At 37.7% G+C, this 27,935-nt stretch overlaps 3 protein-coding genes and 1 non-coding gene across 7 annotated transcripts; 1 reads left to right on the top strand and 3 right to left on the bottom strand.

Annotated features, from left to right (window-relative positions):
- Positions 1-61: 61 nt before the first annotated feature.
- On the bottom strand, positions 62-5,908 carry LOC137962634 (V-type proton ATPase subunit H-like). Of its 4 annotated transcripts, none has more exons than XM_068809626.1 (12): positions 5,803-5,908; positions 5,569-5,679; positions 4,055-4,180; positions 3,770-3,872; positions 3,621-3,691; positions 3,091-3,158; positions 2,852-2,972; positions 2,442-2,603; positions 2,058-2,183; positions 1,843-1,968; positions 769-948; positions 62-590 (listed from the first exon to the last, which is right to left on the bottom strand). In XM_068809626.1, exons 2-12 carry the CDS (start codon positions 5,596-5,598, stop codon positions 342-344), a joined length of 1,362 nt encoding a protein of 453 aa, XP_068665727.1. In that variant the 5' UTR covers positions 5,599-5,679; positions 5,803-5,908; the 3' UTR covers positions 62-341. The 4 variants fall into 4 exon arrangements, with proteins under 4 accessions (XP_068665727.1, XP_068665728.1, XP_068665729.1 ...); XM_068809627.1 differs by having other exon boundaries at positions 5,569-5,676; positions 5,803-5,896; XM_068809628.1 differs by having other exon boundaries at positions 5,823-5,893.
- A 456-nt stretch (positions 5,909-6,364) lies between these two features.
- On the top strand, positions 6,365-8,524 carry LOC137962821 (small ribosomal subunit protein mS80 (rPPR6)-like). Its single transcript, XM_068809907.1, has one exon. The coding sequence runs from the start codon at positions 6,365-6,367 to the stop codon at positions 8,216-8,218; it is 1,854 nt and encodes a 617-aa protein (XP_068666008.1). The 3' UTR covers positions 8,219-8,524.
- A 1,152-nt stretch (positions 8,525-9,676) lies between these two features.
- Positions 9,677-27,597, bottom strand: LOC137962625 (uncharacterized). Its single transcript, XM_068809615.1, has 5 exons — positions 27,101-27,597; positions 18,256-18,357; positions 16,987-17,128; positions 16,841-16,887; positions 9,677-10,103 (listed from the first exon to the last, which is right to left on the bottom strand). The coding sequence occupies exons 1-5, from the start codon at positions 27,185-27,187 to the stop codon at positions 9,876-9,878; spliced, it is 606 nt and encodes a 201-aa protein (XP_068665716.1). The 5' UTR covers positions 27,188-27,597; the 3' UTR covers positions 9,677-9,875.
- A 145-nt stretch (positions 27,598-27,742) lies between these two features.
- TRNAG-GCC (transfer RNA glycine (anticodon GCC)) lies at positions 27,743-27,813 on the bottom strand. Its single transcript has one exon. It is a non-coding gene; the product is annotated as a tRNA-Gly (tRNA).
- Between the last annotated feature and the right edge of the window lie 122 nt (positions 27,814-27,935).

Raw genomic sequence — 27,935 nt, 5'->3', positions numbered from 1 at the left:
GCTTTGTGGCACTACTGCTTTGTTCTTCCTCTTCACCACATCATGGCAGTTCCAATACAAATTGCAGAAGGAAAACTATAATGCATTTATTCCATCAAAATAGCGACATTTATTCTCCACAATGCGTGTGTTCTTCCTCTTCACCGCACCATAAAATAATACCCCCAAAAGAGGCTGAAAGAATGATAATGATACTCAATATCCATCTCTGCTTGAAGGGTAACCCTGCGCTTAAACAAGACACTAGGAGGAACTATTTAGCACTCTGATGAAGTCTGTCAAAGAACCACATGATACAGTGGCACCAGAAGAGAACCAAACATCCATGAAGTGCAGAGAGTCTAAGATTGCAAAAAACTAGCATATTTGGTGCCAAGGAAAAGCCTCTGGACACAAAGCAGCGCATTCTTTGTTACTTCAGCATTCTCATGGTTCAAGAGCTTCATGACCCTCTCCTTGGCATTGAGATCGTTCACTATGCCCCGGCCTGCCGGATGGTACTGAATGAACTGTGATAGATCAAAACAAGCCACAGACAGTGTCCTTGGATCTGCTGATGTATCCAGGATTGTTATTAAAACCCGGAGAATCTGCAAAAGGAGCATTGCAGTTTTGGTAACAATATTCTCTCCATTGACTGTTTTTGTAGAAAAACTGGAAATTTTGTGAAAAAAAAAAAAACACAATTTTGGGAGAGAATTTCATAGGCCATGTAACTTGCTACAGGAAGACCAGAGCAAAATGTTTCTTAAAGGCAGATAGGCGCACCTGGAAATCATTCTCTTCAAAATGTGTAATGTTATCACTCCAGAAGACTGGATCTTTATGCATAGGTGACCAGTCTAAGTGCCCTAGGAGTACTTCCGGCTTGTACTTATCAAAAGAGCTCAATTTCTTGATATTATCTTTGAATCCCTCCTCCAGCTGATCCAGTGCTTCTAACAGATCCTGTGGAGACAGAAACACAATCGCTCTAAGAAATCAGCACAACTTACTCTATCCAAAGGGTAAATAATGTACCAAAAGTTGTTTTTCCTTCTTGTCTAAGTTGGCCTTTCTTGGTCAAAAGAAATGGAAAACAGAAGCATGTTAACACATAAAATACTGAGGATTTTTTGGAGCTTAAGCGAACATTTTATACTAAAGCTAACCACCTATGAAAAAAAATGCCTCCTTGGCAAGAGTGCATTGGCACAAAGGTAGGTTCTAAAATCCATCCTCAAATGGTGGTGTGACAATTTAAAGCTACCTTTAAGCACTTTATCCAGATCAACACAAGCCTGTGCTTAGATTACATTATTTTGATTGCACAAACAAGTTACAAGAATTTCAGTTACATTCTTACAATAGCAAGAATATTTTCCTACGAGAAACAGAAACAATAATGAAAAACTTCATATTATTTTCATCATTTAGCAGAACCATTTGGACCAGTTTATTTTCTCCACATTATTCCTCACGCTAAAAAACACAACTAACTAAAACCACCTTCCAATATTTAAATAGACTATTCTTTAAGATGAGGCTCTAACCAAACTTTTCGTAATGATCAGCAAAACATTACCCGCTTTAAAATGAAGATCCAAAATCTCTTGAAGACATTGAAATGTGGGTACTTTTTTTAGATAATTTTAAGCAACATTGGGACTATGAGCAGGAAACAGCAGTCTCCTGATACTCTTTTCATTAACTGTTTGCCCACAAAAACTTCAATGTTTGTTTCATCATTAATTTGATCTACCTCTTTATGAGATCAGAGCACTGATTGTCGGATAGCAGTCTGATGTTACAATATTGAGTATTCAAGTAAAAAGATTTTGGCACTTCGCTGTGTCTTCTTACCTCATCACTCCATGCCTGTGCTTTCAAATTTAGAACAATTTGGGGTAAACCAAGATCCACCATCTGAGCCCCAAGAGTTCCTTTAGAGAGCAAGTTCCTTAGGGTTAAAACAGTGACTCTCACAACCTAAACAAATATTCACCAAAATGCGTGGAATGAGATGACAAAAAAGAAAGCACTTCAAATCAGATAGGTAGATGAGTTGTATACATTACTTTCTCTTTGGTAGAACTTTTAACAACCTCGGCCAGTCGGGGCAGGGCTCTAGTAGTAGCTAAGTATTCAACCGCTGGTTCATAGTATGACAAAAGCCAAATGCAGAGGCAAGCTTCATAAAGGAGCTGCAGAGGCACATAATCCATCAGTTGACAAACATGGTAAAGCAAGAAAAGCTCCCACAATTTTAGAATCTTTCGCCCTGAGAGAACTCGGACTGCTATCAGCTCACAAAATCTCAAACCATCAAATAGTTGTATTATATTGTTGAGACAGACCACAACTAAAACATTTTCTTTGGTTATGAATTAACAAAAAAGCAATGATAGCCATGAAATAACATATCAAGCGAACAAAGATTGCAAAACAATAGTGATAGGTACCTGGATAGACTGCAGAGCGGATGCAGGAGAAATCAAAGGAACAAGCAACTTCACACCTTCTGCTTGAACAAACGATGATCTGACAAAGGGTTCCCGCAGTAATGTTGCTAAGCTATTGACAGCCGTTGGAACACCACATGTCGGATGGGAAGGCTTTCTCAACTGTAACAAATGACATTGGACATGGACCAGAAACCAAACAAATATATTATTTAACAAGTAGGAATTACATATACACATACAATAGTCGAACAAATGTTTTATACTACAGATTTTTCATTTGCATACCAAAAAAAACTTCTTTATTATGACATCCGCACATCAAGAGATTGGAGAGGCGACAATCTCTGTTGAGATTTACTTGAAAAGAACTGCAACTCAAAGCACAAAGTTTCAACAAGCATACTAACCTGACCACAGAGCCAGTCTACCAAACCTTTCAGTACATCATCAATGGTAGTGAACTTGTTCTTTGAATATGATGCAGTTTGTCCATTCGAAACAACACTGTCCTGAGATTTTGGCCTAGCACTGTAATCACAAAAGCAGAAAATTTTGCAACCATTTTGAGATACTCTTTTTCTTTTTTGGACTGGCCATCAGGAGACCCTGAGTTCCATTATTTGATCTGATCAAGAAATTTCCCAACCTTACAATCATTGATAAAATTTTGCAGCTCTTCTCTTGTATAAACCAATTGTCCTTCCAGAGTAATCTGAGCATAGAAAAGAAGGTGAATCAGCTTTTCAATCACAATGTGAAATAATAAACTCTGGGCCATGTGCCCAAAATAGGATGACTAATAGTTAAGCTTTTTCATGTAAAAAATTTAAATCCTAAAATAAAAATCAAGGAAAATCATAAACTTTACAGATCATGGTAAATCATAAACTTTACAAATCATGGAAGATCATCCCAGCGTACTTCTTATTTCATTTTACACAATGAAAATATGTCAAAACAAACTGCGGACAGGATAAAAGTTAACAGTATTAATCATAACCAATAAACAGAAACTAATCCACTGAGTAAAGAAAAAATATTTAGCAGAGGGCAACAAACTCAAAAGTTTAAGATAACAATATATTCGCATCGAACAGTACCAAAAAAATTCATATTCTAATGATTTCTACAACTAGGGTTCAAACATTTCAGATGGTACCATATAAATACTTAACTTAAGAAAGGTTCATAAGTATCTTCATTTACAAGAGATTTGTCATGGAATAATCTGGCTTGCTTTGGGTTTGCTGCCACGAAAAGTGAGCAGTTTGTCAAAAAATAGAACAAAAAGTAAAACTTCTATTTCATGACTAGTTGTCAGTTACCTGTAAGCATTTCATCAATAAGAGCAAGAACATATTCTATAGTTTCTTCTTTAAGTATGTCTCTTAAAATGCTCACAAAGACACGAACATAAGCTGGACCATCCTGTCAAAAATTACTGCCACTTGTCATGATCTCATCAAGGCAGAAAAGGATGTAATTTTAGAATAGAGATGCGTTATTGTTTTTAAGGTCCAAATGGACAATTTTAGTTAGTTAAACGAAATGTGACATAAAGAAATTAAGGTCCAGACCAAAAACTAAACAAGAACAATTCTGAATCTTACATCATCAAGCAACTGTGCTCTGTAGCTCTCAGATCTGTTATCATAGCGTCTTAAAAGCTGAAGGCATGTTCCAGTGATCAGCTTTGTTGTCATGTAAGCCTCCCATGGGATGTCCCTCTTGAGAACCTTGAAGAATATAGAATGCAAACAATATGTTGACCAAGACAAATATCGGAAGTTGAATGATATAACTTTTCCTTTTTCTTTTCACATATAGTTAAGAGATACACATCCAGGCACCTCATACACCGATGGAAGTTGAAACTAAGACCTCACAGTAGGCAAACACCTTTCCTAGCCATTCAGCTAAAGGCTTAATATAGAAATAATATAGTTTTATAAGATCATTTATATGAACTTGAGCAATTTCAAACTACAGATGGTTCAAAGCCAGAAGAGCACGGACATTTAAGTTAACCGGCTCATAGTGAAATATTGATACAACATAACTGTGTTGACCTTAGAGAAGAACGACATGCAATTAGCCTCATTTGACCTAAATATAAAAAAGACCAAGAGTTAAGGGCTCATATAACAAGATTTCAGGTTAATATCCATCTGACTTCTTCAGTTAAGGTCTACAAAAAAAGGCCAAAGAAGTTTTTTCCTTAGAATGGGGATGACGAAAGCAGAGATCATGCATGCAACTTGATGAAACCTTAGCAGCACCCTCCAAAACCACAAAGACCGGGTTCCAAATTGTTCTGCCTGATTCTGTTTATACACCAACATCACCACTATGGCCTTGACAGATAATTCAAACTCAATAAGCAAAGGATGGACAAAGATGCACATCATTACATTACCAAACAAATGTTCATGTCAACTTTTTCATTTATATTCCACCTAGTATTTGTGAGTGGAACAAGAACTTTTCATAAGAAGATCACTTCACAGGAGATAAAAGATACAGTTGCAGGCCACCATCTCCCTTGGTATTATTTTCCACATTGATTCTTTCTCATTTCAACCTTTTAAAATATATTGGGTGAAGAAAATCATCAAGATTTTGAGTGGGCGCTAAATCCTAAAGCAATAACACCTTCACAATCAGATACTCCTTGAAAGCTGTTGCCATAGTACAACCAAGGAATAGGAGATCCAGGGAAAATCCCCCCTCGATAATTAATTTTCTGAATATGGGAAAAGAGTCTACAATCTTCAATATATGCAAGTCTTTTTTCCTACTTAACAATCCCATGATTCTGAAGGCTGAAATTGCAACTGATTCCAGGTTATGATGGGATACATCCACTTGAAAGATAACATATGCGTTAAAACACCAGAGAAAGCCCCGAGTCCCCTAAAATTTATCCTTTCCTAGTTTTGCACACCTCACAGTTATCATGAGAATAAGAACAACCACGAGAACCACCAGGAAAATGGATAAAGGAAAACCAAAAATGTGGAAATTTAGAAAAAAAAATTCAAAACTACCCATTCTAGAGGCAGTCATCGGCATTTTCAGCAAAAACACAAAAACAACAAATGATGAAGGTAATGCCGCTACCAACCTGTTCAGTCGTGAATTCAGCGTGATCCATCCCAAAGACAAACTAAAGTAAAATTTACTCCTCTTCACCACGAAATACTTTCCAAATTCCGATCCGAAATTCACCAAGCTCCTAATAAAAAAATCAAAAGTCTCAGATCAATAAAAACAATTTAAACAAAAAAAATGACAAGAAAAAAGTACATAAAAATCACAGAAAAAATTCAACATATTCAATTAGGGAAAGATTTAACACCTCCAGCTTTTCGAGTTTACCAGAGAAAGAAGATTAAAAATCCCTCCCAGCTTCGAGACGATGCGGATGGTTTTGAATAAATGATTTATAAAAGAAATTATTGCTGGCACTTGTGAGAGAACCGTGAAGCATCCATGATGAGTGAGACCACGGAGACATCTCTGACTGGGCCCCGTACGTTTTCTACGACCCTACTTGATGAATGGTCAAGATTGAAATAAACAATCTCTCGTTTCTAATTCTTTCAGCATGCGGGATCATGGGAACCTGTATCGTTCTCTCGATCAACCTGTCTCACGTGCCATTTGGGCGGGGTAGTTAATTGGGCCCACAGATACTTTTGGCCCATGAGGGAAGATAAGAGATGTGAGTGTCCGACCGGACACGTGGCAGTCCAAGAGTGAGTAGGGCCCACAGATACTTTGGGCCCTTGAGGGTCGGTACCTATCTTCCTCCGGCTATCACATCCGGGCCTCCGACCAGAGCCGAGGATCCGACTAGGGTTTTTCCAGTTGTTTCATTGCTCTCTCGCTGGCATGATCCGCTAGCAGAGACGGGAGAAATGTGGAGATCAAATGCACGAGCTCTCGTCAGGGCTTCTTCCATACTGAGAGCTTCGTCGTCTATATCCGAGGTACATGCTACAACCTTAACCCTGACTTCTTCATCATGTGCTAGGTCTACCAGATGGGTCTTTCGGGTAAACCCTCATTTCCAAAACCCTAGATTCTTTTCTCAAGTCTCAGATACCATCGATCGAAACGATGAAAAGGAGTCTGATTCCTCCGGTAGTGATGGAAATGGCGACTTTGGAGTGGGCGCATTTGTGGATTCTAACGAGTCTGAGCTTTCTCCCGTGGCCTTCGGGAATGGTGGTGAGAATGTGTCGTTTGAGTCGGGTGAGCTGTCTGGGCTTTTTGGTGATGGCGCTGAGGAGAAAGATGTTTCTGGTAAAGACCCGATTTTTGTTTCACCAGAAACAGGTGAGTCTTCTTTGCCTTTCGCAGATGTAGTGGAGAATGCAAATGTTGATGATGCAAACTCAGATGTTCAAGCTGTCCAGGTCGATGCACAACAAGTTGAGAATGTTTTATCTATTCTACAGAGTAGTTTAGGCAAACCTGTTGAATCTAGTCTAGCTGAGCTGGATTTAGCTCTTAGTGAGGAGTTCGTAGTGAGAATTCTTGAAACTCCACTTGTTCTGGGCGTGAATTTAGTGGAGTTTTTTAGGTGGGCTTTGAAACAACAGGACTTTTTTGTAAGTACCAGAGCCTTGAATTGCCTTGTGCATGCGATCGGCGTCAGTTGTAGGAAGAAAGATGTGTATGCATTGTGGGATTTAATCAAAGACATTGGTGACAAGGAGAGAGGATTAATCACCACTGATATCCTCAATGATTTGATCTCCATGTTTTGGAAGCTGGGGAAAGGCAAGGCCGCTCTAGAGGCTTTTAACAAGTTTGAAGATTTGGGCTGTACACCTAGTGCTGATACTCATTACCTGACAATTGAAGCACTTTTCAGTCGATCAATGTTGGATGATGCCTGGTCTGTCTGCGAGAAATTGCTGCAAACTGGAAACTTGCCTTGTGATGAGAAAATTGGCAAAATTATCACTGGCTTGTGCAAAGGACGTAGAGCAAAGGATGCCCATTTGGTTTATCTGATGACAAAGGAGAAAGAGAAACGCCCTCCCAAATCCACACTAATTTTCTTAATTAGTAAACTCTGTGGAGATGATGCAACAGCTCATATTGCTCTAGAGCTGTTGGAAGATTTTTCTGAAAAATCTCGCAAATATGCAATCAAGTCATTCTCCAATGTCCTTCGTGCACTATCTAGGGTTGGTAAAGCAGAAGAGGCAAAGAAGCTGCTTACTAAAATGATTGAATTGGGCCCTCCACCTGGCAATGCAGCTTTTAATTCTGTTATCGGTGCCCTTTCTAAGACAGGAGATATGGAAGAGGCGATAGCATTGAAAAATCTAATGGTGAGTAGAGGTCTAAGACCTGATGTGTTCACATACACTGTGATCATGAGTGGTTATGCCAAGGGTGGGCAGATGGACGATGTTTATAAGATCTTTTCTGAAGCCAAGAAAGTGCACTCAAAGCTGTCTCAGGTTACTTACCATATACTCATACGTGGGTATTGCAAGCTTGAAGAGTTTGAAAAAGCTTTGCAATGCTTGAGGGAAATGAAGGAAGATGGAGTTCAACCAAATCATGACGAGTATAACAAGTTGATTCAATCTCTCTGTCTCAAGGCTTTAGACTGGCAAACAGCAGAAGTGTTGGTAGAGGAGATGAAACAGGAAGGATTGCATCTTAATGGGATCACCCATAGTCTTATAAAAGCAGTCAAGGACTTGGAAAATGAAGCATTACAGTCTCAAGGAGCAAGTGTAGAAGCATAGGAATTTCATGGTTCTACTGGAGTCGATAAAAGCCCCAAGTTTTGATGTTATTCTCTATACCGACCTCGATCACTTCAAATAATTGTTTACTCTTTTTTTTTTTTTTTAGAACATGTTCATGATCTATGTGAGATGCAAGTTTTTGTTATCAATTCCAATTTTAGGTTCCTTGCCCCCAAAGCAGCTGAGTTCATGTCTCCCAATAGTTGCTACACCCGTTGGGAAGCATGGTGCCATGAGGCGACATCGTGATTCATTTAGGGTCTCTGTTTAGAACTCCTAGAAAAGAAAAGAAAAGAAAAGAAAATGAGATAATGATCAAATTCTCCTTTTCACTAACTATTTTTGGTAATAATAATAGTCAAATTTTATTTTTATTTATTTTTCTTTTTTTTTCTATTCCAAGGGGCCTCTCAAGTCAGATTTGTAGCAATCCAACTCGCTCTTTGACTAGTTTTCTTACATTTGTGAGGCCATAAAAAGGATAGAAAAATTAGTTATAATGTTAGTTTTTATATTGTAAGTATATTAATTTTTTTATAAGTAACAAAAAATAAAATCAAGAACCAATTTAATTGTTCTTGTTTTAGTTTTTCTATAGTTTCTAATAGAGCAATAGGAAATTTATTTTTTTACTTTTTAAATATTTTCAAAGGTAAAAGGAATAAAAGAATCAAGAGGAAGAATTCCCTTCTCCGAAAAGGACACGCGAAAATTCTTTGGTAAAAATTTCAATAGTATTTTTTCTTAAACTTTTTAATGGACACAAACACACCCTAAAGGTATAATGTGTGAAAGAAGTGGAAGTTGATTGTCTTACACCCCTCTCTCCAAGGTTCTACAAGAATGTAACAAAGTGGTTGCACTTTTTCCCTTCCACACCGATTCAATAGGAAATCAAAGAGGAAAAAGAAACATATCTAAAAGTTGGATTCGTGTTAAAAACCATTTAGTGCAAAATAACTATCTCAACCATTTGATTACGATTGGATGGCTAAGCTAACCGTTGATCATGAGCAAACAGTTAAGATAGCCGTTTCACATATTTTACACCAAATGACTTTTTGTATTGGATCAACCTTTTCTTCAACCTTCTTGGTTAGTTCCATCTGTGTTTGAGATGTTTCAATTATTAGTGATGGTAAAAACAAGATGACATTTGGATCGATTCTCTTATTAGGGAGAGTGAAGTGTTACTCAGGTCCAAATTAAAAGAAGATAACAAGCAAGAGAAAAGGAGAAGAAGAAAGTGGAGAGAAGTTTAGCCATCACGGCCATAAACATGAGAATATAAACATAGACAAAGAAGTAAGCATTCTAACAAATTAAGGCATTACTTTCTCTCTTTTGTCAATAAACAAGATGATTCACTTTTTTTATGCAACTCAGAATTTCGAGAGATTTTCATACACGTTAATGCATTTTAAGACACTTCAAAACAAATAGAAAAACAAAGAAGGAAAGGAAAGGAATATTTTCGTTTCATTGTTATAAGAGAGTCTACACTTTACTGATAACTGAACATAAAATATAGTGTCCTCAATAGGCTAACATCTCTGTGTTTCAAAGCAAAGACGAAACAAATCTCTCCACTGCCACCAAAAAAAGAAAGACTAGAAATACATGAAGAGGTGAAAGCTGGGTTGCTCATTGATCATCAACTCTTTACACCACCACTAAAGAATCTAGATAGAGGCAAAGGGCCACCCACTTTTTCACTATCACTACCAGGATCCCTGCTTCTTGACTTGTGTTTTCTTTCTTTCTTTGTTCTCTTAGAACGTGATCTCGATTTCCTTTTTTCTCGCTCCTCATCATCACTGCTAGAAGAATCTGATGAAGAACTTGATGAACTCGACTCTGACAAAGATTTCCTTCTAGAATGCTGCAAGAAAATTTCAGCTATCCTCAGTCCAAATAACCAAGATAAACAAATCGAAGTCCCACAGTTTGACAGATCAGGAGTAAAGGAAACAGAGACTATCAGCATGAACCTCTTGAATCGGAACACCTACGAGCAAAGCATATCTGATGTGAAAACAAAATAGGACTCCGCTCCTGAGGATACAAGTTGAATTCCTCGAATTTGAAAAAACAAGACATGCACTGGATGATTTACCACGAAATTAACAAAGAAGATTACTGTTTCCATTGTAGATGATTAGCTCCTCCCAGATTTTGCCCCAACTTTTACCACTGCGTCCTATTCAAGCAGGTGAATTTCTGGTTCAAATGCATATCCTCCACCTACTAATCCACTTTGGACAGGAACCCTAGGATAATTCTACCGCATGCTCAGAATGCTTGAAGCAAAAAAGCATGCCTACAAACAATCCAGAAAATGAAGAAAAAGAGAAAAAAGGAGCAGAAGCCTGAAATCCATATAAAAGAACAAACAAAATGTGCTAAAGATCAGCCACCATTGACATTTCCCATAACTTCAGTCAGATTGTTTTCAAAGGAAAAACAAGTATTCGTCTGGGGCTTCAAAACCTGATAAGAATCAAATGCTCCCAACAACCCCAACATCTAAACTCATACACAGGATGCAGGAAGCATCTAGGACCCTTCCTATACTTCTCTCAAAAATGCCTTAACTATCACATGTAGACTACAGAAGAACAGGAAAATCATTCTCTCCTGAATATTCAGCATGAACAAGATGATTTTGTCTCTGAAATTTAATATACTGAAAAAACAATAATGACTAGAATAGCAGAGGATTACCTGTATGGCAGAAGCCTAACTCATAATCATAATGAAAACACACCAACATGCAAATATATCCAAACCTTATCCAGAGCTAGACCACGTTATTAGACAATTTTCCAGCTTCTCCAGAGGAGACATAGCTATAAACTTTCACGAAGTATCCATAGATGAACACCATTCTCATTACAAGGGAACAAAGGCCAGTTTTTTCTTAATAGCTGACATTTGATATCCTTTACAGGTGCTTAATTGTAAAGTTGGTAGCTATGCAGCTCAGCAAGTTAACAGAAAGCAGTAGCAAACTTCACCCAGGATAGAAATCCTGAGATCAACCTAGCCCCTACTTTAAGTCATAATGAAGCACCCTCTGCACAGGCACCTCCTATATTCAGAAAAAAAATAACAATTATTGAGCTATCATATCTAAGTGTTGAAAAAGCAGACCCCATGAAATGATTTTGTTTTCAGTTACAAAACTTTAAAGCTACAGAGGATTGTTGTTTCACTTCATGGATCCCACAAAGTTCTTGGTTGAATGAATTTGGTCCTTATCATGAATGAATTATATACTCCCAGAAAGGTTGTTTGGCACCACACTAGAGTGCTGCTAACTGGATCTCAGATAGCTTAAAAAAGGACATATTACCCCACCAAATTGTATCAATTTCCAATCGGGTTTGAGGCTTTGCCTCTACATTCTGTTGTACCAGCATCATCCTTTAATGAAATTATTAGTCCAAATGAATAATAAATAATAAATAAATGTGGGCTGACATACTGCAATTTGTTTGAACATCAGAATGACCATATATCAAAAGAAAAAAAATCCAAGTGTATGAGACATACAAACTACAAGAAAAGAGGAAAGACAACGAAGAAGCCAACTATTTATCCCAGCAACCTATTCCTAATCCAAGATAAAGGAAACTCAATAGGAGTACCAAACCATCCATATGTGAAAAAGAATTTAAATCAATTTACACTGAAGGGGGATTCTATTAGCTAGAAAAGTGAAAGGACCTGTCCAGCACGAAAACAGGTTCAATAATAGTTATAATGGATAGTGAAGAAAAAATCAACACAAGCGTAACTTTCTATTGAATTTAGGACCCATTTTCTAATATCACAAGCAAGGGAAGAGAGAAAGAAAAAGAAGAAAAGGGGAAGAAGGCACTCGGGTAGAGAGATGAGGAGAAGAGAAACAAGGTGTGCGCCAAGCAAAAAGCGAGAGATTTACTCAAGAAAGAATTGAAGAACTTTATTAACTCCAAATTACAACACCTCTATTTATAGTAGAAGAAGTGATAGAGTCCTTATACAATTAACCTTTAAGTCTCCTAATTACATTCTAACTCTAACTCTCTAAGATAAATCTATCATGAAAGGATAACACAATCTACTAGAGGTCTAATATAACTTAAACTCTAACTCTTCTTCAATCATGTAGACATAAGAGAGGAGGCTGGCTCGTGGTCTTATCTTTGTGGGTCCCACATGATCTTCTAGCTCATATTGATAAGATTACCAGCTCGTGATATCTTTGTGGGTCCCACTTGATCTTCAAGTCTTCTAACTTATTCCAGCTTGTGCTTCTTATCTCTTAACTCGTACTAGCTTGGGTGAGGACTCTTCTTGGTATCCCACATCCTCATGGTGGGTCCCACCAGCTCGTGCACCACGGTGGGTCCCACATTGTAACACTTTCCATGTAGGACTTTCTTTAAGAAACCCATCATCTCAGGTTTCAAACATCAGCCCCATCTAGCCAAAGCCACCAGACCATGATAGATGAGATTGAGATGATAGGCATTCAACAATAGTTTGACATTCATCAGTCCTTCAAGAGTTCCTACTTAAAATAAAAATTATTAACATGAATCAGAGTTCTTTTCACAATGATAGACTAACCCTTGATGCAACCTTCCGGGCTCATAAGTTCCACTCATTTCATTGGAGGGGTAACATACTCAAACTCGACATGGAGAAAGTTTTAGATCAGATCAACTAGTTTTTCTAGAGCATGCCTTTTGAAAATGTTCTGGGGCAATGGGAGGAGATGGATTCACTGCCACCTTCTTACCTCCTGTGCATGGGTACTGAGAGGCTGTGAAGGGGCTGTATCAAGGGAATCTTCTCTCCTCTTTTATTTAATATTTAGGGAAAAACTTTAACTCATTTCTTGCTATTAGCCAAAGGAAAGCTTGGCTTTCACTACCTACTTCAACAAACTCCTTGTCCAGAGTGTCTATTATTCTGTTTGCCAACGACACTATCTGTTTTTGTGGTGGGACTGGGATACTTATCAAATTACCACCATTAAAGCCCTTTTTATCTACTATCAGATTACCACCATTTCTCTTCAATCAAATTACCACCATTAAAGGCCTTTTATCTACCAATGAATTGGTCTCTAGGCAGCACATAAATTAGTTAACATCTCTTCGTATTTGGTATCAATCTTAAATCCTGGACTCATAAAGGATAATACGTACATCTTGGGCTGCTATCAGGATCCCCTCCCTCATCGTAGTTGGGACTGCCCTTTCTCCTAGGTAAGCCTGGCAAGACCATCTGAAGTCCAGTCACTAAAAAGTTGAAAAAAGACTTGATAATTGGCAGGGGAATCTCCTCTCCTTGGCCAGCCCAGAAATGCTTAAGATTTCCTGGAAGGTTTTTCTAATCACTTCCTATCCTTTTTGCCTTGCCAACATGTTGTCAACCCATTGGAGATATACAAAAGGAGGTTCCTTTGAAAGGCACATCTTCTAGTTTTAAATATTACTTGGTTAATTGCAAAATGTTCGTCGCAAAGCGGAACAGCAGTATTGGTATCCAACACATTAAATAAATAACTACACTTCCTAAACAAAATGGTTGTTCAAATTTTGTAGCAATAAACAAAATGTGGAAGAGTTAGGCCCCATGTTGATAATTGCACATTCTTTTGGGCAAGGCACCTGCATTGGAGAGGTTGCTTTGAGGGCCTTCCCAACAATCTTTAAAATTACTAGGACTCTCAAGTACCAGTTCCCAATTTTTATTTTTATTTTTAAATGATGCTGATTTTTATTAAGACAAAAACTCAAAAGAGCAATTTACAAAGGAGAGAAGCCTTCCCAAACAATGAGAGATTGTTGGGAAGTTCCGAATTTTGCCTATTTATCAGCCAAAGAGTTGGCTGATCTAGGAATGAGATTCCAATTACAATGAATAGAAGATACAATGTCAACAATACTATTAGTGATTGGCCAGTGGCGCCAAGGGGGAGAGCTGTCTTTGGAACACCAACTAATAATAGTCTTCGAGTCGCCTTCAATTATTAACTTGCCATGGAGACGATCCCTGAAGATTTAGAGGCCCAACAGTAGAGCACTAGCTTCAGCAGTATTAGAATCGGCAATGCCCACCGGACTAGCATAAAAAAGAATAGGGTCTCCATTGTGACCTCTGAACACACTGCCTGCTCCTACCGGCCCAGGACAGCTAATAGCACCACCATCAAAATTGAGCTTAATGCAATCACAAGGGGGATGATCCAAGATGGTCATACTCGGAGTTCTGTAGGGGCCAAACATATGGGCAATCAAGCTCCAATTTTCCCAAAGGGAAACACCCAATAGAGCAGCAAATTGCTTCCTTGTATGAAGCCAGCTCTAGATGAGGCTAACGACATGAGAAGTTGTGTTGTCCGGGGTGCAAGCTTTGGAGTTGAATCTCCGGTTGTTCCGCTCGAGCCAAATGCACCATGGAACATGCACAAGAAAGACCGAAAGTATTAACTTGCCCAGCCGAGAAAGGTGAATCCCTCAAACCATCTCAAAGATGCCGAAGAGGTCTTGATGTAGCCCCACTTGGAACCCAATCTTCTGAAAAATCTTCATCCAGACTTGCCACGAATATCCAGTGTAAGAGGACATGTTGGACTGTCTCATCGCACTCACCACAAAGGGGACAAGAAAGATCATGGGCGGTGAAGACTCTTTTATGAATGTTGTCAGAAGTAAGAACTTATTCTCTGATGGCCGACCACACGAAAATTTTGATTTTGCTTGGCGCTGAGAGTTTCCAAGCCAGATTTGCCTTGTGCTCATAAATATTGTAGTCTTGCTTTCTGATATGAGAGTAAGCAGAAGTAACAATGAATCAGCCATTAGTGTTGGGCTTCCAAATTAGCTTATCAACTAAATGTTCCTGGATAACAGTATTGCTGAGTCTGATAAAGAGAGAGCAAAAGGCCAATGATTCCTCATCATTTAGTCCCCGACGGAACGGAAGACTCCACGATTGATCATTCCATGAATCAGCCACAGAGTAAGAGAGGTCTCTAGCCACCCTATGCAGCCCCGAGAATTCCTCTAAGAGGGATCGGGGGTCACACCATCCATCCGACCAAAAGAAAGATAACATCTCTGAATACTAGAAGGAACTTAAAAATTGATTTCCATATCGGGGATAGGAGGCGAGCGGTGCCACGCTCTCTCCACCAGGCACCCGAAAACTGAAGGTAAAATTTAACCATATTCCTCCATAAACTGTTATGTTTGTTGTTGAAATTCCAAATCCATTTGAGCTTAAGAGCTTTGTTCATTTCCCTTGTAGGTCGGATGCCCAATCCTCCCTTATTATGAGGCATGCAAATATCCTTCCAACTAACCAAATGGTATTTAAAGCTTTCTTTTGATCCTCTCCAGAGAAATTGCCAACAGATGGTGTCAATTTTGGAGCAAACGGAGGCCGGACAGTGAATGAATGATAACAGATAATTTGGCAGCCCTGCCAGACAAGACTTGAGGAAAGTCAGACGCCCCGTTGTAGTTAAGAGTTTACCCCTCCAAGAGGCTAGCCTCTTTTCAAATTTCTCAATGAGGGGGGACCATAGTGATGCCGAAGGCTGAGAATCAAAAAGTGGGAGCCCAAGAAATGTAGCTGGCATATTTTCCCCAGAGCATCCCAAGTAGTCCGCCATATCCCAAAGCCCAGCTGGATCAATGTGGTAAAGATATCTAATAAACTTGGAGCACACCCTGACATACAAAGAAACGACAGATGTTAGACACCTTCTTTCTCTCTTGGATATTATTCATATTAGGGGATATAAAGATAATGTGATTTAGAAAAAGAACTCTTCTGGATTATACACCACAACATCCAAGTATGCTTACTTTGTGGCTTTGATCTAATCCTTAATCTCGGCTTTCTCCTGGACCATGCAGGATAGAGACCCCTTATCCCAAGTCTTTATATCCATGAGAATCACATCATTTTGCCCCTTCTCATAGAAGGTTTTTGAGAGTTGTCATCTACCAAGCCTTGGGGATGAAAGTAAGTTCCCTCATGATTGCTTTTGATTTAATTTGATGAAATTAAAGGCATTTGATGACCCTCAAACTCTCTCAGATTCACGTCTTCATAAGCGTTAATACCCTTGCAGATTCCTTCACTACAAGTGATGCTTCCTATCAATAGCTTGTTATAAGAAGAACCAGTCCTTTCAACTAGGTTATGGATGGCTGTAGTGTTGATCTTGTCTTTGTTTTTATTTTAGCTCTTGGGGCTGTATTGATTGTATCCTTGTAGTCATTTTCTGTCTTTTGGAAGGTTTCTATTAATAAAATCCATTTCTCATCATTAATAAAAAAATTCAAGAAAACATTTTAGCATCCACTAAAAAAATAAAAAGAAAAGGTCATTCTACCTTAGTACTATATGGGCGATAATGTCATACAAAAAAAAAGGTTAATTATAAGAGAACCAATTTATAATGGAAAAAAAAATTGAAACAAATTTATCAGGAGGATTTTTTTTGCTTAAAACCATTTATGAACTAAATATTGAACTAAGAAACAAAGGGAAAGGACTGAAACATCAAATTCCTTGGGCAGAACTAATAGGGTTAGAAATAGAACAAACCTTTCTCCTTTTGCTAGACCTTCTCTTGTGATCCTTTTCTTTTCTGTCTGCAATCACATTCTCAGTAAGAAGAAGTCAATTCATAACACAAATACCCAAAAAATCCCTATATTATCAAAACCATATCCAATAATTCTTTTCCCTACCTTTCTTGTGATTAGACTTGCTGCCTGAGTGATTTCTTCCTTGAGCAAGCTTAGCTGCCCTTTCAGCATCTAATTGAGCCCTATAGTCTCTCATCATTCTATCCTTATCTGCTTCAAGCTCACCTTTTTTCAGTTCATCTTCCTAGAAGTGAAAATATGCCATAAAATGTCTCGAACAATCATGTAAGAAAGTAAAATTTACTTTAGAATTAAAAAAATCTGATTTTAACCATAAATTTTAACAAACTAAGGAAAAGGAATTTGGGGGTGGGAGAAGGGAAGATGAGGAGAGAAAAAGGAAAGCAATTGCACATGAAGATATTGGAAAAATTGACGACAAAAGGGAGATGGAAAAAATGCCTAACAGAACAAGTCATGAAATAAATGACATAAAGCTTGCCAAAACAGGGGACCTACTTAAAGACAAATTAATGCTTGAAATTCAACAGTATCCTTCTCAGAGAGTAAGCCAAGCACACATACAGATATATTTCCTTACTTCGCTGTAGAAGAGTACAAGGTTAACCAAAGTTAAATGGTCCAACCATATACATCAGTATCAGTTGACATGCCACCATCTGGTTCCAACATGTTTTATAGAAAATCTGTTGACATGTGATTGGAGTGCGAATTATATTATATTATTGCTTAGTGATGAAGGCGTGCCAAGAAAGTAAAATGTTTGAATAACAATATAATTTCAATTTCTTTTATATATTTTTGTTTTAATGGGTTTGTGGGGTGGAGCAAGTAGTTTGGTCATAAATATGAGGTCCAGGTTCAAGTCTTATAGAGGTCTCCCACCTAGTAGGTGTGTGTAAACAACATTTCAAGGATAACAATGATAATAATACTCATTACAGCAATAATTATAATTTTTTAATAATAATACTAATAACAACAAGAACTGAAAAAAACACTTACCCTCTCGAATACGCATAGTCTTGTTGTTTTTAAATGATGCTGTATTTCCCTTTTTCTTCTTTGTTTTCTTGTTGTTTTTATTCTTTCTTGACCTTATTTTTCGCTCTTCTTGTACTTACCCATCTGCATCCCATGCATATTTTCTCTATTTTCTTAGTAAATTCTCTCAATGTTATAAATTAAAAATTAAAAATTAAAAATAAAAGTCACAACCACGACTATGATGAGTATCTTTTTCAAGTGATTACCTCTAATTTTCTGAAGACCACCTCAACTAGATATTTATCAAGAATGAAGAAAAATAATAATAGTGATCATTTTGCATATCCATGATCATAAAGATACCTTTTGTTTCCTTTTGAATTCTTCCCAGGTTACCGTATGTGATGTTTTTAAACTGGCCAAACGAGCTGCATGCCACTCTGGTGAATGAAAAGAACCATCCATCTGCGACTGTCCTTGTCAGAAAATATCCATGGAAAGAACAACGAAAATATATATAACTCAAAGCTAATCTACCAGAAACCAATATATTCAAGTTATGCTCGAGGAATCAAATTGTTAGAAAATCTACTGAATGGTAGTTTCATCTTTTTACATGAGCTGTGATGGCAAGAGTTTATATCATCTTATTCTACATGTTTACATATTTCTCTATTTTATTTTCATGTAATTTGAGTATGTATAGCGGGAGATGTAAGGGTTTAAGTGAAGTTAAGTGTATAGGGGCATTTCTATAAATTGACCTCAACTCACTCAATAAAAGAGAATGGGGGTCGTGAGAGTCATGGCAGAATTCTCTTTTGCCTCTTCTCCTTCTCCGTCTCCCTCTCAATTTCTCTCTCTATAATCTTCAATTTTATACTTTTTCATGGTATCAGAGTAGTAGATCTTAATTGGAAGTTTTCATTCTTATCATATTCTCTCCATTGAAGCCCGTGACTTCGTAGAGAGGGAATTTTTTGAAATTTGGCTTGACTAATCGGTAAAAATCTGAATTTTTGTATTCTTCTTCTGCCATAACCTTGGGGTTGATGGCTTCTACTGCTGTTTCAGTAATTCTGAGACTAATTATTGCCCCATGAGGGTTTATTGAGTTGAAATATATCCTTTTTGCATTGTACATATCCCAATATGAGGTCCTCTGCCTACGTCATCATGAAATTTGCTGACACCAGCCCTATTTTTTATGTTTTGTGGCTTATGCGAATTTAATTGCATAGAATTCGATTATTGTACTCATGTGGTTGGCGCACATCGTAATTTTTGCCCTACCCCAAAATTTTGAAGTCACCTAGCTATTACTAGTACAAGTGTGTGGGAAATGAAATTAGGGTTGAATTGAGTATGTATTACTTTGATGGCTGATTCTAGTGAAATTACCACCTCTTCAAGGGAATTTGGAAGTTTTTTTTTGAGAGAAATGTGTGAATGTATTACGAAAGTAGAGAAAAGAAATTGGAAGTTCAAAAGGAAAAATGAGAATTTGATTACATCTAAGAGGCTGATTGGTCAAAACTATCAAAGTTGGTCCAAGTCAGTTCGAATATATCTAAAAGCTAAGAGGAAGTCCAAGTTCAATACAGACAATCCTCCTATCCCTCTGAACGATGACCAAGAAGCTGAAGACAGCCAGGCGATGATGTGGCTGATTAACAATATTGATTCCAAATTGAGGAATCAAATTATGAATTGTGACACTGCCAAGGAGATGTGGATATCCTTAGAATCTATTATGCTTGGGAGCGCAATTTGTCACAAGTTTATGAGTTATATGCCAAAATGCTTAGCCTCAAGAGAAGTCAAAGATCCGTTATAGAATATTACAGTGAACTGGTGGATATAATGCAAAAGATAAGCATTTTCCATCCTACTGTTGATGAAAGGGAATCTAGAAAATAGCATGGACAGGTGCATATTGCAAAATTTCTGGATGGCTTGGGGCCGGCGTTTGATGCTATTAGGGCATAACTATTAGCCTCAGGGGATATACAATCTTTATCCACAGCCTTTTAACAGAGTCTCGCATGCAAAACCTACCATTATATCCCATGGGAGTAATGTGACCAGTGTAATAGTGTTAATGTATTTACGCTCAATACTCTAGGCAACTACGATCACTCTAGAGGTTGAAGTGGAAGTACTAGAAGCAGAGGAAGAGATAGCCAAGGCAAAGGCATGAGTATTACTAGACCTGACCGAAAATGTATGCATTGTGGCCGCTCCAACCCTTTTTCTGACAAGTGTTGGGCAAATTTCGGGAAACCTACCTAGGCTAACACTCTGGTTTATGAAGGCACAGAAACATCTGTTGGGTCTATAGTGAATATTGTACCTGGGGCATGAGGTAAAATGCAACAGCTAGCTCAACGTATGGCACAGTTAACAATTGCCTCATCTTCTACATTTGTAGCTCAAACTTCCACTCCCACAACCACCTTGCCTAATTCAGGTACGACTGCCTCATCTTCTGTATCTGTGGCTCAAACTTCCACTCTTACAGCCACCTTGGCTAGTTTAGGTACGTCAATCCTTCTCCACCTAGGTCCTTGACTCAAGAGCTACTACATATTTCATGATCCTCCTTGTTTTCCGATTTAAAAGAGTCAGTTGCTATTAAACATGACACCTTGACTGATGAATCAATTTCATTAGTTCAAGGAATAGGCACATTAGCTCCATCGTCATTCATGTCACCTTAGTCTGTACTATTTATCTCTAAATTTCCTCTCAATCTATTGACAATTAGTCAACTTACCAAATCCATGAATTGTTCTGTAACTTTTTATCCTTCTCACTATGTGTTTCAGGATCTCACGACAAAGAGGACGATTGGTTTTGTGTGTGCGAGAGGCGAACTATACTATTTGGAGAGCCACTCAAAGGATTCCTTACAAGAATTGCATTCTGTAACCTTGCCTTTACAATGGTATTTATAGTTAGGTCATCCTTCTCCTGCAAAGTTGGTTCAGTGTTTTCCTACATTTCCATCTAGTCTTTCCTTTCAATGTGAATCATGTTAGCTAGGCAAGCATCACAAGACAGTCACTTATTTGACATTGTTCATTCTAATGTTTGAGGGCCTAGTCCAGTGCCCAGTGTTTTTGGTTATAAGAACTTTGTTTCATTTATTGATGATTTTAGTAGATGTACTTAGGTGTATCTTTTAGGGAGAAATTTGAATTATTTGATGTGTTCCAACTTTTTTTAGTGAAATAAAAAATAAGTTTGATACCTTTATTTGTGTACTTCGCATTGATAATGGCTTGGAATTCATGAATCAGAAGTTTGATCAGTTTAGTATTATACATCAGTCTTCGCGTGTCTTTATCCTACAACAAAATGGTATTGTTGAACGTAAGAATCGTCATCTCTTGGAAGTGGCCCATACCATGCTTATACATATGAATGTACCCAAATCATAGTGGGATGATGCAGTTCTTACTATTTGCTTTCTCATTAACAGGATGTCTTCCCTGTTCTAGGTGGTGAAATTCCCATACAGGTGTTAATGCCATCTACCTTATTATTTCCACTGTCTCCTCGTGTTTTTGGCTGCATGTGTTTTTACACAAGTCTTTGGTACTTTGAAGGACAAATTGTCCCCTCGTGTAGTGAAATGCGTTTTCTTGGGACATTCACGTACACAGAAGGGTACAAATGTTTTTGTCCTTCTACTAAGAAGTCGTTTATATATATTGATGTGACATTTTTTAGGATACTCCATTCTTCCAATCATCATCTATAGATGTGTCTCCATTTATTACAGATCCAAAGATTGTTGTCCCCACTCCGTTGGAGGAGGTTCGTAATCCATCATTTGGTGCTACTGCTGAGAAACCATAACAGCCGTAAGGATGGCATCGAATCGAGCCGAGCCCGAACCTGCCTATGTTCGATCAAATATTTCGAACTCGAGCTCGAGCCTAGCCTAGCCTCAAACCTAAAATTGTAATCGAGCTCAAGCCCAATAATTTTAACCGAGTTCAAGCTTGAGCTCGAGACGAGTTCAAGCTCATACCTACATTTAATACTATTGAATATTTATCCATGTAAATAAATTCAAACAAATAAATCAATATGTCATTATAATCTTTCATGTGGGCTTAGATTATAACACATAAACGATTCACTTTATGATGGGATCAAATTGTCTGTCAAGAAATTTTCTAGGCCTATGGGCAACTAGAATTTTTTTATTTTTTTTAATATTTCTATCTCATCTTGATTAATCACTTAAACAATTACACTGTGGGGTTAAATAATTATATCTCCATAATTAATCACATTTTTTTATGCCATTAACTTTATGTGACTAAGTTTAATGTCACTAGACATTTTCATAATTAAGAATATTGTGGCCATTACTCAATTATTCAAATGTAAACAAAAATATGACATCAAGATAATTGACTTAAATTGATGCCAATTATTAATTCCTTATATTTAGGTCAACCAAAAATATGTATAGAAAATTAAGTATGCATAAAAGCCTAAATAAAAAATTTCATAAATATGAATTTATAAATTCATATTTGCATGTAAAATTATTTAATTCATATGAAGTAAATGAGAAATGGCATAAAAAACAAATATACAGATTTTCTAGTTATTCAAATATCTATTAAATGTATCCAACAGTATCACTCAAGGTTATATGGATTAGAGGTCATTTTCTTAAATTTTAAGTTGAGATCGTGGGTTCAAATCCTCCACTCAACAATAAAAATTTTGTTTTTTTTTTCCTTAGGATTTACAAGTCGACCGGGCAAGCCCAAATCAACTCAGTTCAAACCATGGAGGTCGTCTTCAAACTCTAGCCCTGCACTGGCCTCCGTCACCACCTCAATGCCGACAGCCATCATAATCAATGTTGGCACACCCAACAAATAGAAATTTCCTCCACAAATTTTAAACTCGCAGAGCCAAGAACGCACGAGCAAAGGTCCCTCGTTAGGCCCATTGGACATCGTCAGCTATGAAGACCTAGATCGAGGACGGTATCTCCTTTGCACCGATGTCTCAAACAAACTGATGTGCTTCCAAAATCTCGACAAATCTTTTACCATCGCCAACCCAGTCCTTCGCAAATCTCTTTGTCTCCCACTAGTTTACCGTCCATCACATAACCCAACTTCTGCTACATCCCCTCCATTGAGGAATACAAAGACGCCAAAGAGGGAAAACACCAAAGAATGAAGACGACAAAGAGGGAAGATGCCTCTCGAATCCTTGATTCGCTACTCCCCGAAATCAAAGCCCGAAGACAGAACAGAGTCGAAGAGAGGAAAGAAAGGTTTGCCGAAAATATTAAGGCTCGACACAAAATTGCTCGTTAAGTAACGAATCGGCTAGCGAGCCACCAAACCAAACCACGGTTCGCTCGAGCTTGGTTCAATTTTGGGACTTTTCGAGCCGAACCAAGCCGAGCTCAAGTTGTTCACGAACCGGCTCTGTTTGATGCCACCCCTAATAACAGTTATATCACAAATGGCGTGTGGCTTTCACACAAGACAGTTCCCTCTCTCACACCGGACCATGAACCCTCTTGGTTGTTGATCCTAAGGCAAGTGAACTCCACCTTCCCATTGCTCTTCGTAAAGGTGTTCAAAAAGGTACATATTATCCTCTCTTAAACTTTGTTTCCTTTGATTTACTGTTTGACCGATAAAAACAATTTGCCTTGTCATTGTCCTCTCGCACTATTCCTTCTTCTATGCAAGATGTGCTTTCCTCTCCTTAGTGGAAGTAGGCTATGGATGTCGATATGAAAGCATAATTGAACAAAGGCACCTGGCTATTGTGTGACCTGCCCCTCGATGCTACAGTTGTTGGGTGTAGATGGGTATATATTATGAAGTATAAGGCCGATGGATCTATTGACAGATACAAGTCTCAGCTGGTAGCCAAGAGCAACACAGACATATGGAGTCTATGTTTTTGAGAGCTTCTCTCCAGTTGCCCGACTATCTGTTGTCTGGATTTTGATATCTATAGTTGCAAACCAGGGATAGCCACTTTGTCAACTTGACATTAAAAATGTCTTTTTGTATGGTGACTTGGATGAGGAAATTTATATAGAGCAACCTCCTAGGTACGTTGCTCCGGGAGAGATTGGCTAGGTTTGCAGGTTCAAGAAAGCTATATATGGTCACAAACAAAGCCCTCAAACATGGTTTGGGAAATTTAGCTAGGCAACCACTATGACCATTCACTCTTTGTCATGAAGAGATTGTCTAGTATTGTGGTGCTACTAGAATATGTGGATGACACTATCTTATCCGGTAGTAATGTCACTGGCATTGAGAAGATAAAGGCACATTTAGCCAAACAATTTCAGACTAAAGACTTGGGTTCATTAAAGTATTTTCTAGTCATCAAAGTAGCTAGAAGCAAAAACAAGACTTGTTTTGACATGGAGGAAATATATCGCATATATGTAGCAAGAGTATGGGTTATTAGGTCCTAAGTCACTCGAGACTCCCATGGAGGTTGGTCAGACCTTCATGATAGATAGAGTGATGAACTCTATGATGAAATTGTACATCATCAGTTAGTTGACACGCTCATTTATGCTACTATTACTCGTCCTGACTTGTCTTTTGTTATCAGGGTTGTTAGTTAATCCACGGATTGCCCTGGCAAGATTCATCCGAAGGCAGCCCAGAGGATCCTAAGATATTTGAATGGGTCAGAAAAGGGATTATTCTTTAAGCCTTATGATCACAATATAAAAGTGTTTTCAGATGCAAGACTCTGCAGGATCTAAGCTTGACAGGAAGTCTACTACAGGTTATTGTGTATTTCTGGGAGGAAATTTGATTAGTTGAAAGAACAAAAAACAGAATGTTGTACCTCAATCCAGTGCTAAAGCTGAGTATAGAGCCATGGCTCATAAAATCAGTGAATTTATGTGGGAATAATCTATGGTAAGAGAATTGAATCTACAAAGGGATGAACTTATGACTAAGTAATGTGAAAATCAAGCAACCATATTCATTGCTAGGAAGCCGGTATTCCATGAAAGAACTAAGCATATTGAGGTAGATAGTCATTTTATTTGAGATGCAGTGATGAAGGAGGAGATTGTCACTCCCTATGTGCAATCTGGTGATCAAATTGAAATATGTTTAGCAAACGCAAGTTTGAGATATTCTGTAAAAAGCTAGGTCTAATGGATATATATGCTCCAGCTTGAGGGGGAGTATTAGAAAATCTACTTAAAGGTAGCTTCATCTTTCTACGTTAGTTGCGATGTCTAGAGTTTATATCATCTTATTTTACATGTTTAGATATGTCTCTAGTTTTATTTTCATGTAATTTGAGTATGTCTAATGGGAGATACAAGGGTTTAAGTGATTTAACTGTATAGGTGCATTTCTATAAATTGACCTCAACTCACTTAATAAAAGACTGGAGGTCGTGTTGAGAGTCATTCTAGAACTCTCTTTTCTCTTTTCTTTTTCTCCTTCTCAATTTCTCTCTCTATAATCCTTAATTTTATACTTTTTCACAAAGCAATAAATAAACTCAGTGAAAAAAGAAAAGAATAGATGTTCATGTGTTGTCCGTGCATTTTGTGCGTATAAGATATTTATAAACAAACAGAACAAAGAGCAAGTGAAGATGTTAAAGTTAGGTCTAGGTCCATCCCAAATTGATTAATCAAATTAGAAGACCTACTCACAAATAATAAGCACAAGTTTTTTCTAATCCTAGATCAAAATAAGTCTATTGTAACCGAAAGAAAAATGCTTCACTGACCACCAATATGTTTTTCTTATGACATGATAGGCAGTCTTTTATTTTTTTTAAAAGAATTACAGTTATCTCTGAACTTATTTAGCCTCCTTGTTCCTTTCTAAGGACCACTTTCAAATAGCACTTCCAATTCAAGAAACACTAAAAGATCAACGTCCAATCTCTTCCCAGAACATGTCATAGCACAATAGATAAAAGCTGGTTCTTAATAACACCATTAATACATTCTTTTTTCTAAGTGTTTGGGATTTAATTTTTTAGAGAAGGATTTCATAATTTTCTTTTGTAATATTATTTTATAAATTTTCCTTTTGACAACAATCTCTTCTTAGTTATCTCATTCCACTGATCTTACCAGTTTTTAACCTCAATGTTGCAGGTATACCATGAGAATATATCACTTGCTCAAGTACTGAAAGACATTGCTAAAGGTTCAACTGGTTCAAATGGGCCTCCTCCCTAAGAAAAGGTACTGCTGATCAAACTTCCTACCAAGGTCTCAGTGAGCACAGGCCAAACAAATTATGAGTAATTGTGGGTATTGTCTTAAGCTGTAAGGATCTATGATTCATAACCTCTAGACATGCAAATCAACAAAAGATGGGATAAGAGAGACTCTTTAGATCAAAACCTTCTAATAATCCAGAAAAGGAATTAAAAAAAGAAAGTAGAATACACTCGAAACTCACGGAGTGGTCAATATAACCAGAACCCTTGGTACAACGGGCAAGAAACAACAAACTCTCCTCTAATAAGTTAGAAAAGTATGTTGCTCTTTCGTCTCCTTGACATATCAAAGAATAACTGCACAGAGCATTTTTAAAATTAATATGTCAATAACATGTGCTCAAGTTAAATAGATTAATAATAGGAAGACTTGGGAGAAGAATTGTCTCTGGTAAATGTGATAGTAGTTCGTCAGTGTTCTGCCTAGACCAGTTCAATGAAATATCCAGGTGAATCGCTCTAATATCCCCTTGTTTATACCTAATAATTATTCTCCTCTATTCATCCGTGTAACCATCAAGTTTTTCCAGCACTATTGCTACTAGCTACATGTTATCATGCTAATCACCAGATGGAATCAGTAACATGGGAATTAAAATCAGCGGAAGCACACAATCAAATAGCTATATCATGACCGAAGAACCGTATAGAATCATCGTTTGAAAGTAGTTTAATTCCGCAGAGCATTTTCTATCAACGATCTGAATAATTAGGAAAACCTGAAGTAACCAAAAAGTCATGAAACGACAATCTGGTCATTACGTTGCTAGAGAACAAGGTAGTAAATGAACACGGATAAGAAAGTTCAACGCAATTGATCGAAATTAAAGTAGGCATTCAGCAAAGCAGAAAATAATAAATAAATACTCAAAAGAGCTCCCTTTTAGCATGAAAAGGCCAACTAGTATGAAAAGGTACGGACCATTCCATCCTCGATCTCCTCAGGCCCTCCCGAGCTCGAACCCAATCTCGATCTCTGCATGGCTTTGTAAGCTTGATTCTTCCCCATCTCGGAAAGAATACAAACAGAAAGAAGCACTGGGAAAACGAAGACTGGTTCTAATTAATATTTAGAGAGCAGGTGAATGGAAATGTATCTCCAATCCCTCGACTAGTTGATGGATTTCACGAAATCCATCAAACGACTCGAAAGGGGCTAACGGCCTATATTCATAAATTGATCACAACTTGGCGCAAAAAAACAGGTGGATTTTGAGAAAGGGGAACGCAGAAGGGGAAAAAAACAAAATGAAAAGGAGGGGTTTTAGAAAAAATTTAGAAGGAGAGGAGTTATTGTGTTTAGCGGAGGGCTAAGGGTCTGCAATGCTTCTCGGTGCGTGCGAATGTCGCTATTTGAGGCTTGGAGCAAAAACTGCGCCAGTACCGATTTGCATGCTGACGGGCAGGAAGCTCGTGCCCTTGTTTTAGGGTCAGAGAAAAACAACGAATGTATAAACGCTGATTCACCACCAATTTAATCTGTACTATAATTTATTATCCTCAAATAAAACATAACAAAGACTTGTTTAAGGTCCAGATTACAATAAAAAAAATTAAAACGAACTGCACCAGCCGGGAATCGAACCCGGGTCTGTACCGTGGCAGGGTACTATTCTACCACTAGACCACTGGTGCCTCGTGTGTCTTTGGCCTTTCTTATTTTCATTAAAGAGCAAACTCCTACTCTCAAGTATAGACATGCTTGTGCCAGATTAGATAGCATAAATCAATTTTTTAACATTAATTTTTTTTTTATC

This window comes from Aristolochia californica, unplaced genomic scaffold (assembly GCF_029961685.1).
Source record: "Aristolochia californica isolate CCGP_79_NKW_82.1479 unplaced genomic scaffold, dmAriCali1.0.hap1 SCAF_4, whole genome shotgun sequence".
NCBI lineage: Eukaryota > Viridiplantae > Streptophyta > Magnoliopsida > Piperales > Aristolochiaceae > Aristolochia > Aristolochia californica.
Note: the sequence above shows the minus strand (reverse complement) of the source record. Positions and strands in the feature narration are given on the sequence as shown.